At 47.1% G+C, this 19,468-nt stretch overlaps 1 protein-coding gene across 2 annotated transcripts in view; it reads left to right on the forward strand.

The window, feature by feature from the left end:
* The first annotated feature begins 123 nt into the window (after positions 1-123).
* Positions 124-19,468, forward strand: part of aplp2 (amyloid beta (A4) precursor-like protein 2) — a 49,111-nt gene continuing 29,766 nt past the window's right edge. For both annotated transcript variants that reach the window (XM_084558644.1, XM_084558645.1), the window contains exon 1: positions 124-434. In XM_084558644.1, coding sequence (XP_084414770.1) covers positions 363-434 — 72 coding nt within the window. In that variant the 5' untranslated portion in view covers positions 124-362. The remainder of the gene's footprint in view (positions 435-19,468) is intronic.

Genomic DNA, 19,468 nt, shown 5'->3' on the forward strand with positions numbered 1-19,468 from the left:
GTTTTGGTTCTGGATGGTGCGCACTCGGCCTCCGCCTCCTGGCGGCGCACTGCGCTCTGCCGTTGATCCCATAAACCAGAGCAGGGAGGGAGGGAGAGGAGGAGGCAGCAGAGCCAGAGCCACCACGCCACAGACACACAATCCACATTTCCAGAGGAGACCGACTCTCAGTCCCCTCCAACATTTTCTCTCGAGCTCGGGTAACAAAACAAGCGGAGCAGGACTCGCCTCGCTCTTCGGGACGCATCGCCAGATCATTCCCAGGACTTGCTTTGCTCTTTATCCCGCCGGACGCCACCTCACAAATATAGCTCACAGGATATATAAGTTATTTACAGTAGCATAACCGGAGGTCCTGGAAGATGGGTTCAGTCCCAGCGATATCTGTCCTTATTTTGGGCATTGTGGTCCCGACGCTGGCCGGATACATTGAGGTATGTGACATGAAATGTTCTCTGATTTATTGTGTGCCAGCTTCTATCAGCAGCGTGTTTTCTTCATGCCAAAGCAAATCTTTTCTCCGCCTTGTCCTCTTCCCTGTGAGGTATTTATGGCTGGGCTTAGCTGATCTCTTATACACCATCAAATCTCGTTTTATAGGGAACATATTGATTAGGATTTGACTAGTTCTGCCCAGACTTCAAGTAACGGGACTGATTATTCCAGTTAATGAAGAAAAGCTTTATTTAATTATTGCTTTTTTGCTTTCTTTTCCTGTAGTTTGAAATGCTTGAGTGTGTTCATACATGTTGGGTCTAGTTAAATATTAATCCGCATGAGTTCAGGTCATTCCTCAGCTCTGATTGCAGTTTGTTGCAGTGAGTTGAACAATGTGGGGCCTGGATGTCCTGAATTATAGCAGGGTTTACTGCAGAGATCAAACGAAAGACCACGGGCGCTTAGTCAGGCCTTTTGGGGACACACAGGACCCCTGCAATGGATTACAAACTGTGTGCATGTATATTACAGAGGGAGGGGAGGGGAGGAGAGGGGAGGGGGGTTCTTTATTAGCCTCTCCTGAGTCAACAGGATGGCCCTTGTTTCAGCAAACCAGAGTTCAGTCTTTTTATTGTCTCATTTCAACAGACTGGTTGAGTTTAATGTATTTAGAAACATCTAAAACAAATGGAGGTCCTCCTGTACAAACACACCCACTCCCACGTGTGCACACTTTACCTGCCTGGTGTCCCATTTTCCTGCTGCCTCACCAGTCACCGTCCCCGGGCTCCCGACGCCTGCAGTGTCAGACATGTATGTCATCGGACAACAATGCACCCGTTTTTCAGAGCAAACAGCCCCACCACCCTCCCCGTCACCCCCTTCAGAGCGTAAACACGAGTGTTCCTGCTCCGCGTTGAAGCGACCGTGACAAAACACTCCCAACAAGACGTCTCCTCCTGGCACAGTTGTGTGCCGTGCAAAGTAGTTATCAGGGAGTGTTATTCTCTCCTGCACTGGCGGCACAAACCTCGGCCATTTTGAGGCAGTATTGGCTGGCATTGTGTGTGGGGGGGGAAATAATGGTTATTGTGTCCCTACCAAAATCTATGCTGCTGCTCTCTCTAAAAAGACCTGTCCCCTCTGCAATGATTGCCTCCTCAGTCAGACTCTCTAACCACACGGACGTGCTGGTCGATACTCTCCTGAGATGATTAATGGATGAAATCAATGAATTTTCCTGATCAGTCACCCAGATTAAATTGAGAAATGTAAGGTGGCTGCTTGTGCATCTTGACTAAAAGGCGTATGCTGAGGATTCCTGTGGTTTAATCAATGGCTGTCCTGAAGGACAAAGCTTTTTTTCTTTGTTGCACACTGGCTATAAAACACTGCGCTCGCAGAATACAAATATTCATATCCATTTTTCTTGCAGCTGCTTCTAGTTTCACTGTAACAGAAGACTTAATAGTGGCAAAGCAACCTTCAAATATACACATGTAGCGTGAAACAGAAATATGAACAAAAAAAAAATGTATTTTCTAGGGATGCACCGAAAATTTTTGGCCAAAAAAAACTGAAAATGGCCCAAAAGTGCATTTTCGGTTTTTCAGCTGAAAATTTTTGGTGCCGGAAAATTGCTGCAGTCGTTGCATCATCACAACATCCTGTTTCGGCCGTGTTGTTTCGGCGATAAAATTTTGTCTGAAAATGGACCAAAAGTGCATTTTTTTTTTTTTTTTTTTTTGGTCAAAAATTTTTGGTGCCCGTAAATTGCTGCGGTTGTTGCATCATCACAACATCCTGTTTCGGCCGTGTTGTTTTGGCCGTGTTGTTTCGGCGATAAAATTTCGTCTGAAAATGGACCAAAAGTGCATTTTTGTTTTTTCAGCCAAAAATTTTTGGTGCCAAAAATTGCTGCGGTTGTTGCATCATCACAACATCCTGTTTTGGCCGTGTTGTTTCGGTGATAAAATTTCGGCCGAAAATGGACCAGAAGTGGATTTTCGGTTTTTCTGACGAAAATTTTCGGTGTATCCCTAATATTTTCTTTAATTTTTATTCAAAGCCAGGACTGTTCGGCCCTTTCACTGCGTAACTGTCAGTAGTTTGAAGCGCGTCGAGACTGGACAGCTGAAAAACAACTACCTGCTTTTGCTGCCGTTTGCCAGTGAAGCTGCTGGTGTGTGCAGACTATGTCGAGCTAGCTGATGAGCCGAGGCAGATACTGCTGACTGCACTCGCTCCTCTGGACCTTAAACTTGAGTTTATGAGCCAGAGAGGGCAGAGACCCGCTCACTGTTGGTCGGGGATGGTTTATCGCTCCGAGTCCGCCTCTCACCTTCCATTGTTCCTCTTCTCTTTGTGATTGTCAGGGTGGCATTGGGGGGAAAAAAGCAGCTCTCTTACGTTGTACTTCCTCCCTTTTCAAGCATTGTGGGATTAGCCAGTTTCTTCAGCTGTGTAAACGGTCGTGTTTTGTCAGATACCTGTGAGAGTGCCAGATTGTGAGCTTTTGTTTCTTCAGCTGTGTTTCACCCCTCTCGTCTGGGCGTCTCTGTGTCACAGGCTCCCCAATCTCCGGTGGCATAACAGGGGATTTTTTTTTTTAATCATATCCAAAAAAATTTCACTCACTTGTGGAAAACAGGGGAATGAGCAGCTGCATGTTTTGCGGGGCTAGTTTGGAAACAGTGCGTAGGCTACAACCACAGAGCAGGTTTACCCAGAGAATTGCATCACACCGAGGCATTCGCTGGCTCCCGCTGGATTAATGGAACAGCTAATGCACTCACTACATTCTATTCTCTGCTGAGTTAAGCAAGCAGAGATTATAACGACCAAGAGATGCAGCGTTGCGCAACACCACATCGCATTTTTGTTCCTGTCATGAAGCTGGAAAAGACTGTTGGCCTGTGGCATCAAATATATCAACACGTGTCTGAATTCAAAGCAAGACGGAGCTTGTTGGGAAGGGAGTTCTTCAGAATCTGCAGCGTTAAGCTCTCGCTGGCGGAGTGACTTTGGCTCTGTGTGGACTGTTTGCAAACACAGAATAGTCGAGAGTGGCCCTAGAGCAAAGGAAAGGCAGAGCCATTCAAGAGAAGCGCAGAGACGCTGGATACTTAAGCGCAGGGAGAAGATTTGTGCAGCAGAACCAAAAAAAGAAATGGCTGTGGGGCTGCACTTATTGCAGTTCTCTTGCAGCAGCATTTTCCCTCTTATCGCTAAATGTGCGCGAGCGTTGGTATTAAAGTGTGCGCTCCCGTGTGCTTTCGCGTGGGTATTTGGTCTCGATACGGGCTGATAGTGAACAATTGCATGTGAATGAGTGCCCCTGCTTGGTCGTGATAGTTGGGGCGGGAGCTGTGGAGCCGTCCTTTAGCGGGGCTGAGTGATTCTCAATGAGGGCCCTTTGTGTGCCCCTGAATGGCCTCAGACAACCCAGAGTGTCGTTACCATACAGAGGTGATCGAGACACGGAGCAGAAAGAGGGGAGAGCTAGACTGTTAGCAAAAAAAACAAAACAACCAGTAGCACTTGATAATGATCTCTCTCTCAGTACATTGTAGTGGGTGGTAGAGCACAGTTACAGCCCTCCGTAGGCTGCTTCCTCTTTCTCCTGTAAGCTGTTAAGATTGCCTTTTTGACCTCCACGCTCTGCCCTGTCAATCAACTTGAAGGCGGTGGCATGTGCTCCATCAGTAGACAATCAGCCGCGCTTGCCCTTGGGTTTGTAGATTAGCGCCTAAAACCTTGCTTTCAATTGTCGGGACAACCCCGTATCCTGCGAATCCTCTTAGCGACAAGAAATAGTGGGTGCTTGTAGATCTGCAAAGGGAAAGGTACTAATCCCAAAGCCCTGCCCAAACACACACTCGTACGCTCACTCATTCCCCTCACCCCCCCCCCCCCCCCCCCCCACACACACACACACACACACTCAGTCATACCCTTCATTTCCACAGCCTGCAGATGCAAACCGACTTCAAAGTGCCACAGAACACAGTGAGTCACCTGTGTGTAATATCAATGGCGTTCGCGCAGCACCAAAGTCTGATCTGTGCTCTATGACTAACAGTAGGAAGGGATGTCTGATTGAATCTCAGCCCTTAATCTCTGTCCTTTCAGTTCCTCAAAGACACCTTCCTGCCACTCGGCTCGTCTGCAGCTCTCTGTCTCCTCCTGACTCCCTGTCTTCACTTTCACCGTCTTGGCTGTTTTCCTCCTCCGAGCTCGTGCGCGCGTCTCCTGGAGCGTTTCCATCGACAGACACACTCTCAGCTCATCCCGGGGATTTAAATAGAGAGGCCTCATCAGGCGAGCCTTGTTCTCACGATGCCAGGCTTTGTCTCTCAGGCTCCGCGTGCGCTCTAATTACCCCAAGTGAGCAGAGTTGTCTCCATTTTTTCCCCCTGCAACTGGAAATGTGTGGTTGTGTGTTTGCGCGGCGGATTCCTCCTCCTTGCAGCTCATCACATATTTAGTCACTTTTCTCAGTGAGAGATCCTGGGCGGCGAGGAATTGGCTCGGAGTGAGCGGGTTCAGATCAGTGCACCCATGACTGCACACCGCTTAAGTTGCATCAGACCGCCTGCCATATGTAGGGCGCCCGTGACAATCCTCCTCGTGCATGTGCAGCCAAGGTGAACACCTCTACACCTGAGTCTCAACAATAGCCAGGCCCGGCGCGGGTGCAGGAGAATGTCTTTTGTTGGTTTATGCGCCGGAGTGCTCAGGAATGCGTAGCCTGAAGTGCTAACGGCTTGCTTTATTGTGCTGCGAGCAGCTCTCTTCCTGTGATAGCAGTCAAAGTGACTATACACTGTGGCATGTTCAGTAGACAAATACACCCCCCTTTAATCCCCTTAAAAGGAACCCTGCCATTTTTTAGCCTGGTTTCTGTTTGACAGAGAGAAGGAAGTCGGTGTAGGTGAGTTAAACCCTGTCAACCCCCTGCTCGGCCTGCATGTGTGTGTGTTTGTGTGTCCCCGTGGCTCCGTGAGTCACTCTTTGCTGCTTGAGATTTTCTTCCCATGAATAAAATATCTGCTGCGCTATCTATGAGATATTGTGCACTTGCATCTCTGCTGCGGCCCTGCACGTCTTGTCCCCAGTCCCTGTTTGTCCGTTGTGAGGAAAGAAAACATTCCCTGACGTCCCATCCCGGTCTAAGGCCCTGTCCACACGTAAACGCAAATACGCCAAAACGGAGGTTTTTTTAATCGTTTTGGCCGAGCGTCCAGACGTATCCTGTAAACGCATAGCCCTAAAACGCACTTTTCTGAAAACGGGTCCCAGGGTGGATAAATTTGAAAACGCAGCTCTAGCGTTTCCTTGTGGACACAGAAAAACGAAAACGATGACGTCATCGTATGCGTCCCCCCCCCCCCCCCCCCAGCAGCCTTACACCTCCCGTGAGCGAAACGTCTCATAACAACATCAACAACAATGGCGGACTACATGCTAGTTTTCCTGCTGGAGAAGATATTGAGCCTATTAGGGTTACCAGGGCAAAATATCATGCTCCTGTGCCACCACGCTGAGCAAAAAAGGCGATTTGTAAACAGCGCTCAGGCTTTGTGCGCATGCTCCGCCTCTTCCTCTCCAATTTTGGTGAATTTCTGAAACCGAAACAGCGCCACTTATAGGCCTGGAATAGGAAGTAGCGTTTTCGGTCGAGCAGAAACGGACCCGTATGGACGCGGATATTTCTTGAAACGATGACGTCGAAAACGGAGAGAAAAAAGATCGTTTTCGTACGTGTGGACAGGGCCTAATTCAGCTGCGTACAGTAGCTTTTGTTTTCTAAGATCAATGAGTCATACGCGGGCCCGGGCGGGGCCTTTGCACTGTTTTCTGTCTGCCTTTTATTTACTTGGACAAAGTGGGGAAAAATGGAGGCAGGTAGTTATGAATCAAAGAGCCCGTTTAACCGTGAGCCAGGTGTTGTCTGCTGCTGTTTGCACGCGCATCTGCACCAAACCATATAAGAGCATAAATTACTCGGGGGCTGTTTTTATTCTCGTTTGAACCCGTCGTCAACTGAATTCTGCCTCTGTTGCCGAACATGAGCGTTTTCCAAACTTCGGTTATAATTGATGTGTCTTTGTTTGTTTTCTGTGCGTGAGTGCGTGGGTGGCTCTATCTTTGTGTGCGTCTGTTTCTGGATTAGTATACGTCTCCATCCTTAGTTCCTCTGAATGTGTGTGCGGCATGCTGGGAAGCTTTTTATGTTCTGTGTCTTGGCATCACATTGGGCGTGATTTTGGAAGTCATTTCACATCAATCACATCCATGGCGTCTGCTCTTTTTGTTGCTTGGTGGAGACTTGAGACTAGGGATGCACCCAAAACACTGTTTTGTGACGGCCAAAACAGGATGTTGTGATGATGCTAGCAACAACCGCAGCATTTTCGGCCTTTCGGGCCATTTTCGGCCGAAAATGCTGTGGTTGTTGCTTGCATCATCACAACATCCTGTTTTGGCCGTGTTGTTTCGGCGATAAGAGTCCGAACATTTTGCAATTTGCAAGCAACAACCGCAGCAATTTTCCCGAGAATCCCTACTTGAGACCAATGGCGAGTTGTGTTGGAGTCAGTTCTTCTAACTTACGGTTTCAAATATGCAAGGAAATTAGCAAGGAGGTCGTGCTCTTGTCTTGATCTTGTCTAGGTCGTCTGAATGACTGGCAGGCTGCCTCGCTGCCATACTGCTGTGTTGTGCTGAGCAACGCTGCACAAATACTCCATCCGCTGCCAGGGAAAACAGAGCATGTTAGTTCCAGCTCCATCTCTCTCCCCGCTTTACCCCCGTGCCTCTAGTGGAAATGGTATCATCCATAGGAACCAAGGGCAGCATGGACTTCATCCTGTCTCTTTCTTCTTCTTCTTTTTTTTCAAAGTTTATCCTCTCTTTTTTTTTGCTCCTCCCGAGATTAGAGAGGGGGGAATGAAAATGTCAGAACGGTAAGAGATAGAAGCATTGCAGTGTAACTCTATACCCCCAGAGAGAGGCCTGTGCTGCTGCTGCCGCCGCTGGTACTCAAGCTATGTGACGGCCCTGTTAGCAGCCTGTCTGATACAGCATTTTCTCAAGGAGAAGGTGGCCAAGGACAAACAGCAGCCCCGTAGGATGATCCACTTGTGATACAGACCTAACAAAGGAGGGGAGAGGAAAAGAGCGGCTAAAAGAACTTTTTTTTTTTTTTTAACTCCCATAATAGAAAATAGATGAAAAATTTCCCTTTGAGTTCCCCCCCCTTAATTATCTTTAAGCTCCTACCCTCATGCTCTGTAATTAATTCAATAATAGGTGTTCATGCATGATGAAGAGCTAAAGGCTGCAGATCCCTTCCCTGCCCTCGGACTCGGAGCTCCGGTACATGAAGGATGTTTGTGTGTTGTATAATTTAAGGAGAAGGCAAAACATTAATGAGAGATACCTCGGCCCAGAATAGAAAACCCCAGATCACGAAGTCGTTTGAACGAACGCAGCCTGAATTAGAAACCTTGAGGAGTAAATGACGCTCGTAGACACGCAAACAGAGTGAAACATAAATAATTTTACAGAGAGCATCCTTTGCAAGTCGCCGTCCTGCCAAGCGCTGTGTTTACCTTTATATATTTCCTCAGCATCAACCTCGAATAAAGCACATTTATTATTTTATACATTTCATTTGCGGATCAAGAGCACAACATGACCTGTTCTTGTCAATCTACGATTACATCAAACACAAAAATGCGACACCTCTTCCGCCTTCGAGAGGCTGGAACCAGGAAATATCCTGTGCCGACTCATTTATCAGCATTAGCAGTTCATTTTCTGGTGATTGACTAATCAATTGATCGGGAAATTGTTTCTTCTCTGGACAGCCCACCCCCCCACCCTTCCACTGGCACGTCTTGCTGCATGGTGTGTGTTGCTGCTGCGTGTTACTGCTGCGGGCTCAAGGCCTGATTGTAGGCAGCATATTTATTATTCTGCACCAGACCTCCCTCCGCTCAGACCTGGCAGCGGCTGAGCTATGACCCTGATATTATCCTAGTAGTATTTCTCCTTTTAATTCTTTAACTAATGACCAGTGGAGGTTTCCATTATCTGTCACGAGAAGTTATTAGAAGCCCCTTCTCACTCTCACGTCCATGAGAAATTACTCCTGCAGCGGCAATGATTGTGCATCACACCATGAATTCACGGGCGCTGTCAGATGACTCCTTTAAGGTCTGTCGTTTGACATGTGTGCATTTTTTTTTCTTTGCAGTAATTTCCATCTCACATAATAGAAAAACTGCAGCTAATGAATCCTGCAGCTGCACACCTCTATCAGCCATTTTGATCTGAGATAAAAACCAATCAAGCACTCCGGAGAATTCCATTAGTTTGATGAGATATGAATATAGCTCAGAGCGCAAATCTGAAACAGTCGGCTGTTTTCAGACAAACCCATTAAAAGTCATTTGATCTTCTGCAGCTAATTATAGAGCCTTCTGAGCAGCTAGCTTCCTCCACCGGGCTCCACCTCTTCCATTCCCCATCTACCCTCCGACCGCTCCCTTCAGTGTTCATCACGTCCCGTCCTTATGTTCCATACTTAGCACCACTGTGCCGTTACTGAGGCTCGTGATGCTAACGGGGAGACGCTGAGGGCACCGGGATTTGACAGCCTCCTAGCTGCTGTCACTGTGCTAGTTTGCGATTCGGGATCTCTCCCACACAAGTAGCAGGATGCCGCAGAGAGGTCTGACTTGGCCCGAGCACTGTAGGAAAAAGAAACGAGAGGTAGGGGAGCAAGGTCAGACGACTGACAAAAAGCAAGTCTAGTAGACAGGCTTAAAGATGGATGCTCCCGCTGTGAAGTCTGTGTCTTCTCCATAGAGACATGACTGATTAGCTGTTGGCCTCAGCATGTCTCGCTAGAGTTATACTCTTCTCTGGTCTGATTGAAATCCCTCCGCCCCTTCCCCTACTGAGAGGCTGAGGGAGGGCAGAGCAAGGCTTAATGATAGATAAGCATATCTATATTACATCCATCATGTTCCCCTGCTAAAGACGGCCTCTCTTGCATCGCCTGGAGCATCACGGGCTAATGCAGACATGTGGGCTGCGTCTCTGCTCTGCTGCTCGGGTGTCTGCCGGGGAGTAAGAAGTAGCGGGGAGCCCTGCAATCAGAGCGCAGATTCATTTAAAATCAGCCTGGGTGGTCATGGGAGAGTGGCACTGCATGCGGCGGCCAGAGTGAAACTCAGCTGTCGTCGTCGTAGCTGTCTTCAAAGTGGCAATCAGAGCAAGATTAAAAAAAAAAAAAGAGAAAGAAATACATAAAGGCAACTTAAATAAGAAAAATAATTCAGTATAAAACCTCTCACGCCTCCCTGACTGTCTTTTAGCTGCTCATATTTGGGAAACTGAGCTTCCTGGTATAATTTGTCTGGTACTTAATTATCAAAATAGGTGCTAAAACATTTTCAGGACATTAGATTTTGCCTCATTTGTGTATTTGAGACTGCGGGAGAAAGGGGTCAAGCTCTACTAAAGTTACCAGGCATAAAATCTCCTGCAGTTTGTAGTGATTTGCATTTATTTTTTACAGCGGGGCCAAAAGTTCAAGAGTAGATTAAGCATATCACACCGTCTGTCTCAAATTCCTCTGAATGTCCTTGTGTAGTTCATGGTTTTTCATGCCGTATAATCTTAACGATGGACCGTATATCTGTGTCTTTAGCCCCATTCATCCTAAAAGCTTAACTATGCTACCGTTCCCCGCTGGAGATAACGTGCCGACAATCCGGAAAGCGGTGACTTGTTTTTCTGGAGGCCACAGTTTTGGAGGCTTTCGGTGAACGCGCCTATCCTGGCCAAGACTTTCTGTCAGACTAGCAACCATGAGAACGAAGCCGAGAGACTTTCTGAAACCGCTACAACAGCTTTGGTCGAGGTATTTGGTTAGGGAGCGCGACATGCCGAGCGCGCCCGCTCAAAAGCCATTGGTCGGCATTCCTCGGACCACGAATGGAAACCAGAAAACCTCCAGTCCCACACTCTCATCCCTTTACTAACAACACCGAGAACTATTTTAAATGGTGCCAAATTTACTATTGGCACGTCAGCCTGCAGTCATGTTGCGTGCTAGCATGCCTAGTTCTGTCCCAGCACCTAAACCCCTAAACCTGACCTCCTTGCGCGTCATTTAACGCCATAAAAATGCCAGAGGTGGTGCGCTATTTATACCTGCATGGCCAAGTAAAACGTGGAATGCTGCTTCTTGGCTGTGGTTTTGAAATACTAAATCCAAACATGTTAAAACTGGCTGTGGCATCAGCCAGAACCACTCGGGTCAACGGTCTTTCAGCATTCCTACCAAGTAACTCTGCCACCTGCTAGTTCTTGTTGTCAGATATGTTTTTTTTTTTTTTTTTTTACGCATCGCTACGTGTCCTTGATCTCCTTCTTTCTCCTGCTTCGCAACGGCCTCAGCACGACTCGTGGCTGCCTTGTAGCGACTGGATGTGATATTTCCATGTTGTCCTTGAAAGTGTTTGCTCTCAATGTCACCTCCCACCGAGCACCGTTCCCCCTACAGTCCTTTTTGGTTTATACGCAGCGTTCTTCCTCCTCCTTCTCTTGCCTCTGACTGTACTACACGCACATTTTAGGGCAAATCGGCTATTTTGTGCCTCACTTCCTCCACTAGAACAGCCTGTCCTTGTGCTTCCCTCACCTCCAACCTCGTAGCCTCTTTCTCTTCTTCACTCTCCCATTTTTCGCTTCTGCTTGCTCAACAATTACGTGCTCATTAACCGAGGGAGCTCGGGCGGCTGAGAGAGACGTCAGCGGCGGCGCTGAAGGCCTCGATGAGGTGCCCCATCACTGTGGTTCCTTTATTGACAAGTCTGCCTGCCTGTCTGCCGCCTGCCTGCCTGGTCCCGAGGAGCAGCCGTGTGGCGCTGCATGCTGATGAGCGTAAAGCCATCCAAGAAGAAAATGAAAAATCTCGAGTGGGAGTGACGGAGGGAGAGAGGGAGGGAAGGAAGGAAGGATGCAGCGCTGTGTTTTCTCTCATCTTGGAGGATATGCGAGGAAGGGAAGCTGGAGGAAGTGAAGTGAGCACAGGTCATTTCTCCCAAATCCCTTCTCCTCAGTGTGAGAGATTAGGCAACTGTGCTCCCCGGCAGACGAGGCGAGAGGCACACTCCTGTGTCTAATCCTCCTCTTTTAAACTGCTGAGGGTGCAGTGCAAAGTGTGGAAAGAGTCTTGCGTCCACGTAAAGTGGCTTGTGGAAAACAGAGGCGCACGGTTCAAAACAAACTGAGCTCCGTCTAACAATCGAATAAGCTCTAAATCTCCTGTACAGCAACTACCAGAGCTGTGGCCCAACGCCCACTTTTTCCTTCCCAGATATCACTACTCAGTGGCCTCTCTCTCTCTCTATCACATCACCTGAAATTGCCTACAGGAAGAGCTAGCACTGTGTTCGGAAATACCCCTGCAACCCTCATTAACTTCTCCTGACTTGGCTTACGCACACATGACACTCACTGCCCACCCCTTTGCCACTCAGCTCATCAGCTAGAAAGACCTCCCACCCAGCACAGAGAGGCTTTTAATAAATGGGCAGGCAATGGCCAATTTAATCATGCTAATGTGTATGTTACAGTGGGCGCCGCGTCGGCTATTTGATCTCCATGCCGGCTCGCTGGGTAGAGCTGGAAGCGGACGCTGCAGGAGGAAGGAAGATGAGACTTTGGGGTGGGGTGGGGCGGTGGGGGTTGAGTTGAAGAGGAAAAGGGGTAAAAATAGGAGAATGGGAGTTAGTGTGGAAGTAATGAAGACCAACGGAATTAAAGGAAACGCAGGTGATCGTCAGGCGGTGTTTACCTTTTAAAAAAGAGAAACCTGCTCAAGTACAAGTACAAAATGCGATGCGACGGCTAAAAGCATTTGTTTGACTTAGTGGTGAAGCTAGTTGTTCCGTCTATTTTAGTCGTAAACATCTGGCATGGTGATGTCAAGAATGTAATCCGCTCCAGGCCACGTGGACAGTAAGCCCGGATAGAGAGGGCTGAGAGGGTCGCCAGCTCACATGGCTCAGAGAGAGAGGGAATGAGAGAGAGACAGAGGCGCAGGTGGAGAGGTAAATGTATAGAGAAAGCTGAGGCGGGAGGAGATGGGTTCACAAAGAGTTGTCCAGAGTGCTCAGAGTGAGCACAGATGAAAGGAGGGAGATGGAGGATTTGAAGGGATTGCTCACGCTGAGAGCTTTTAGTGGGCAGAGGGGGAAGAATGGCTGATTGTACTGACAGGAGTTCTGCAGAGGAGGCACGCATGCACAAGCCGTCATCATCGGGGCGCACCACGCAGCTGTGCAGCTTCTGCAAAGTAATCACCCGAAAATGGGCCTCAGTCATCGCAGTCGTCCTTGAGTCATTAATGCAAAAAAATGAAAAGCAATTATCTTCCTCCTGGAAGAAATAGTTCAAACTGCAGCGCCTTATTTATGCAATCATGCACCTGCTCATCTTTGCAGCTAAACAACAAGCTGTGGGTAAAGCCCTTAGTGTAATTATCTCTTTATCGCTGCTGCACACACTTATCAGTTATTTCCCTGTTGACTGACTTTAATGCGTATACTCTGCATAGACGAGCACACACCTCACACCCTGATTTCAGCTTGCTTTGTTATATTTGCATATGAGACATGATGATAACCTCTAATCCAATTACCTGTCTAATAACCCCCCCCCTCCAGTCAGAATTTCAGGTATCAAGTCCCAATCAACAATTCATAGAGGCTTCTGCTGTTTTATTCCTCTTTTTAAAGCTGTTGTGACAGCTCGATGCTGCTCTTTATGAGGTGACACGGGAGAAAAGAGGATCAAATTTTCACGACGCCTAATTATTGAGACGGTTAAGCGATAGATAGCAGAGTCCATGTTTTATTGCCTTATCGTCTCACTCTTCTGCCCTTCAGCCTTTTTCTGTTGCTGCGCTCTTTCCCGACCTCCCTTGACAGTGATTGGACTAACAAGGAAGCTGTACTCAGCCCCGTGCTATCGCCTGACGCGTCTCTCCCCAAATTTGGCAGCATATACCGCAAATAGTTTTCCCCGAGCAGAATTGAAACAAATTTGCCTTCTCTTCCCCTTCATTCCCTGTTCCCTGTTAGAAACCAATCTGCTCTACCTAATCTAACCAGGTGGGCAGGGAAAACCAACGTTATGATGGTAGTAGGTGACCCTGAAGGCTGCATGTGATAGGACTGGAGAGGTGAATTGGAAGGAGTGATATTCGAGGGAGATGCTGCATGAAATCTGTGTCAAGATGGGCCGTAGGGGGAAATGGCTCTCCGGTCCCCTCCTGCTCTGCCCTGCTCTCCTCGCTCCGCTGGCAGCCCCCCCTCGCCCTCGCAATAAAAGAATAATAAAAACACAGGATGGAGCAGGCATCCCGACGTCGGCCGTCAGGCACCGAGCGCGTGTTCACGAGCCGCCGGCATCCGAACAGCCGCTGTGTGTCCGCGTCTGATGCGACACAGATAACGGCCGAGAGAAAGATGGTGAGACAACACTGTGTATCTGAGTGGAGGACTGTGTGGAGGATTAGTTGACGAGGCGTGAAGACCTTTGTCCTGCGATGACTGTGAGACGTTTAGCTATTCGTACCACTCAACATTTTCTTCACATGACTAGCCGCCCTTTGTTCTCTTGGACATACATTATGAATATATGACGGGCACTGAGTTAAGGGACTCTTTGGACTTTGGTATTAAAATCACAGGAACATACATTTCTAGGAAGTCACCCGCAAATAATTTCCATTCAAAGTGCAAGCAAAACAAGAAGCTAGTTCTTGTCTTTGTCAGAGTCTTTGTCAGAGCACGGTCACCAAGGAAATTCCGTCCGTGTGTGGTTTGTCAACACGCTTGAACTTTTCATAGCCCTCGCTCCCCCGTCGAGGTGCCTCTGCCTTGGTTGTGAAATCCAACAAATGCCCCCGGTGGTATTTATAGTTAAGAAACAGGTGAGGGCTCAACTGTTCAGAAAAAGGAACACGGCCAGAGGTAGCAGAACAACTGGACGCCATCCAGAAGGAGCTGCAGTGGCCTCGTAAACGCACACACACAAAGAATGTCACATTAGATTCACAAATTAGCACAATTTATGACAAATAAATACAAAAAAAAATGACCCAGTGTTTAGTTTTGTAAGATTTTTCTTGAGTCCATAGCCTCATCGACTCTTTTTTTACCCCGAAGCTTCTCTTGCTTCTTGACACTGGTGATTTCTGGTCCTAGCTGCATGATGTCAATTTTACCACTAGGCTCTAGCGCTGCCTGCTAATAAAACCAGGTCACTCGCCGTGTGCCAGCCCGCTGTGACAGCGTACCATTACACGTCGGAATCACTTTGAATCGCTAATATGACACTAAAAATAAATTAAATGCAGCAGAAGCGGGTTATTACAGTTTTTAATCTGTCTTTTGAATTTATTTTTTTCATTGAAGTGATTCGAGTAGATTTTATTTTGCCTTCCAAATTACCTCTGAGCTCTTAATGATAAAAACCCACAGTCCTATCCCTAATTACTTTATTTATTTCCCTCTGAATGAGCTCTGTTGGCCAGGGCAAGCCTGCGAAACAAGACCCCACCGGCCCTCCGCTTTTCATTTTCAACAGCCCCGACACACCTTCTCCCCTGTGAGAAGACGGGAAAGAAAAAAAAGAAAATCTACTTTGCTCTAATTAGCAGTGTTTTTCCTCTTGTCTCGGCCTTGTATCGCTCAGCTTCCCCTACATTAACATTTACATGCCAGGCTTTTAGTCTGCTCTTGTGTCCACAGAATCCACTTTAAATAGCACACAGAATAATTACTAGAGGACGTTCGTAAGCGGCGTACGGGGATGAGAGTGATGTATTCTACAGTATTCTTGTGATAATATGAGGAACTTTTAAGGGAGCAAGGTCGACTGACAGCATGAAGTTACTATGAAAACGCACCAACAGGGTCTAGGTTTCTTGATAGGTTCGTACTTACAAATGATATTCATAATATGAGAGTATGTATCGGGAAACCTGACTGTAGGCGAATCGATTCGATGTTGCCTGAGATCTGTAACTCCGTGAGAAGCTTCCAGAAGCGGACTGAATTCAGACACACTGTCAATTTGGTCTAACTTTGACAGCTGAATTGTTTTTGCAGTCTGCAGCTTCAGACTAAAAAAAAAAAAAAAAAAAATGGACAAACACACTGACGGTACAGATGTTAGCAGGGTCAGATTATTTTTGTTCTGTTCTTGGTATCGTACAACTCCAGAGAGCTCCGTTTCCAAAAGCTTTTCAGCTCAGCCGGATCTTCGTTTGCGTTCGTGTCGCCTCTAAATCCTCATTTTTAAGTTAAAACACCATATTTGTGGCCGGCTTAAGTGTGTGAAGTAAAAAATGTTTCCACAATCCATAACTCTTCATGTTTCTTCTTTCTTTTAATCAACTTCCCCTCCAGATGCTTGTGTCCCATCTGGATTTTTCTTTGTAAATATGTGTTCATTTATGTTTTCTTCAAAGTGCCTGCTAAGGAGATTTAGTGCTTGGTGTCTTGAGTGTGGAGGAGCAGGAGGGACTGTGATGGTACTAACCTGTATCCTTTAAACACCACCACCGGTTAGTTTTCATGTCCCCTAATCAGGATTCCTCTCAGATCTCGAGCTATGACTTACTGTGTGGTAAATATTTTAAAAGAAACCGGCGGCGGCGGTGGCGGCAGCGGCTGGTGCAGTGTCTGCTTGTAATGGGGAGCGACATTGCTGAACACACTGAAGAGCACTGCCATGGCAATGGGCACAGCTTTTTTTTTGTTCCCGGAGAACACTGAGCACAGACATGGCTTTGTCTACTGTATGTCTGCTGTGTGTTTGTGTGCGTCAGGGGGAAATATGTCCAAACCTACAGAGCTGAGGGTCATTTTTTTTTTTTTATCTGGATGCACCAAACAGAGCAGAGCAGAGCAGCGTCGTCCAGCCTTCACTCCACCTCCCATCTCTTCTTCTTCTCCTCTGCCACGCTGTCTCACATGCCAGTCTCTCACAACTGTGGCCTCATTCCCTCTTTCTCCATTATTATTTTTTTCTTCTTTCTCGAACCACCCTCCGTTGCTGTGAGCTTCTGATGATCTATCTCGCTACTTTCGTCTCCCTCCTCCCTTCGCTCTCCCCTGCTCCACTTCTTCAATCTGCTTCTCTCTTTTTGCCCTCGTCGTTCCCCCTTTCTCCCCCCCCCCTCCTCTCTCTCTCCCTTTGCCTCCCTTTCTTCCGCAGCCTCAGTGTTCCTCCGTGTGAATAGCTGGGATGCTTTTGTAGATGGTTTCCATAGTGACGGGCCATTTGAACAAGTCGTCATTCACGTCCGTTTGCTGTGAGCTGGAGAGGGAGAGAGAGGCCATGTTATCTCCCCCTGACACACAGGCAGACCTGCGCAACTCAATCACCACAACGGTTAGCATGCGGCCAGCGAGCTGCGCATCTTCTCTAGCTGGAGCTGGAACTACTGACACGTTTTCACTGCTGTTTGTCTCCAACGGCGTTACCGCGACGCTGAATGAGTCCTAGCTCAGTCATCGTAGCTTGTCTTGGAAACAGTTATGTTGTTTTCAAGGAGGAACATGTTAAATATTTAGCTTATTTTGCAATTAATACGTAACTTTACCATTTTAAAATGGTTTTCCTCGCTCCGCCACCACAGGTCCAAAGGGATTCACAAAGACGGAACCAAACCTTAGTGAAGTTATGATTAAAAATCACTTATATTAATAATAATAATGTGTAATTTTAATCTTTTGGGTCTTTAAGATGGATGCACCCGACAGCAAACTCACAAGCAAACTAGTTAAAATTAAGTAACAGCTAACTTTAAATGAGCTAGCGGGCTAATCTAATAGCAGGCCACAGGTGTGGGGAGTCAAACAGGTTGAAGTTTCCTTATTAGATCCTTCACCGCTTTGAACTGAATCGATTGAGTCATTCTTCCTTCTGAATAAATTTTCTTGCCATGAGACGTGAAATGAAATAGAGGACATGGTTACGTCAGTGTTTTTAAATTTTTTTAACTTTGCAGCAGCTCCACACAGTCCCTATTAGCAAAGGCATGTTCAATCAAGCACAGGTTGAGCAGAAAGGATTGCAAATAGGCTTAAAGTCTGAACTGGGGCTGGTACCAGAGAGTCCAGTGCCGTTGGACCGTGGTGACTGTGTTTTTCCGCTCCTATGTGACAGTTTGGTGCAGGGGGAAGAGGCTTTTCTATCCCATGTCCGGTCGGGCAATGAATGATGGGAGGTTAATGAGGCGTGCAGAGGTGACCGCTAGTGAAACATTATGTTCAGCTCTCTGTGGAGCATCTCCCTGTCGCGTTAAACAGGAAGTGACACACACAAGAGTGTTAATACAAATTTATGACCCCTTCAGTTCTTTGCGTGTAGAAGCTAGTGCTTGATTTCTGGGAAACAAATAAAAAACGATAATTTATTAAGTAAGAAAATGATGAGAAAAGAGGAAGTGGACAGTGGGGGAGGCGTCTTTTCTCAAGAAAAGGAAGAGTCACACTGGATAGAAAGGGAACTGTACGTTTCACAGCTTCTAGTTTTTGTCTCTAGCGTCAAAGTGACGCTAACTGAGATTGACTGTTCCTCAAACCGTGGGGGCATTTTTCATGCCGTGGAGCACTGACTCATGGGGTAATTCCAGAGTAGTCTCGGGACACTTTAGATGGTGAAGACAAAAGGCCATTTCGCTCAGACACAGGAGCTCATTTGCATTGCAGCGAGCAGTTGCCCTTTTGAATCAGATTCTAAGAGCACGACACCCTTTTCCCTTTATTATTCAGTTTTTTACTGTCTACCCTTTAGAGGGTTGGAGGTGTTTGGTCAGTGGGAAAATGTCAGTGTCACTCTGTTGCTGAATCTCCCCCCCATCCTCCCCCGCCCCCTCCTCCCCCTCCTCTCATCTGTTATCTGTTGCTGGTGAGTTGTTTGTGTAGTGACGGCGTTAGCGGCTCAAGGCCCCGGCCTTCCCACGGGCGTCACGACTGGGAGGAATCACAACATTGTTACACCTCCTCATTTGGCATGTGGGTTCGAATAGACCCACGTATCGACACCAAAATAAAACCGCCCCTCTGTCCTCTGTGTTGTTTGGTATTTTGGTTACGTGGTGACCGTTTCCTTCCTCTTCTCAGACGGTGAAGCCGAGGCAACAAGTCAATCTGTGGGTAGACTAACCCAACTGATAATATATTCAATAAATCTTTTATTGATTTAAAAGTGGGCGGCACAGTGGCGAGGTGGTTAGCACTGATGCCTCACAGAGAAAAGGTCCCAGGTTCTGCGTGGGTTCTCTCCGGGTACTCCAGCTTCCTCCCACCGTCCAAAGACATGCTGGTTAGGTTCATTGGTGATTCTAAATTGGCTGTAGGTGTGAATGGTTGTCTGCTCTGAGATAGACTGACGACCTGTCCAGGGTGTACCCCGCCTCTCGCCCGATGACAGCTGGGATAGGCTCCAGCAGACCCCGCGACCCTTAACAGGAACAAGCGGTTACAGAAGATGAATGAATTAATGATTTAAAAGTAGTTTTTCTTTGGTTTAATCTTCTCAAAAGGGCACTCTGCTGTTTTTGTAATTCTTTATAAGTCGTGGCAAAACCAGAAGTTTTTCTTTGGACCTCAGATGAAGTACGAAATCTGGAAATACAGTAACTTCTAGTCAGTTATCGGTATTTAAAGTGTTAAAGTGTCTTGTTATGACTTGTTTGGTGGTTACATCTGCTCTAATAATATTTCTATGAACTCCCCGTGAAAGTACCAGCCGTAGTTCCTCAAACACTCACATTGTTAGCTCGTGTAAACAGCTTGACGGAGTTGTCATGTGCTGAGCTCATCATCTGATTACTTAATACTAATCCATATTTATTTCAAATGGCAGAAATGGATCTTTTCCGGTTGCACTGATTCTCGTCTGGTTCTTTTTCTGAACCAAATCAAGA

Source organism: Chelon labrosus (genome assembly GCF_963514085.1).
Source record: "Chelon labrosus genome assembly, chromosome: 13".
Classification (NCBI taxonomy): domain Eukaryota; kingdom Metazoa; phylum Chordata; class Actinopteri; order Mugiliformes; family Mugilidae; genus Chelon; species Chelon labrosus.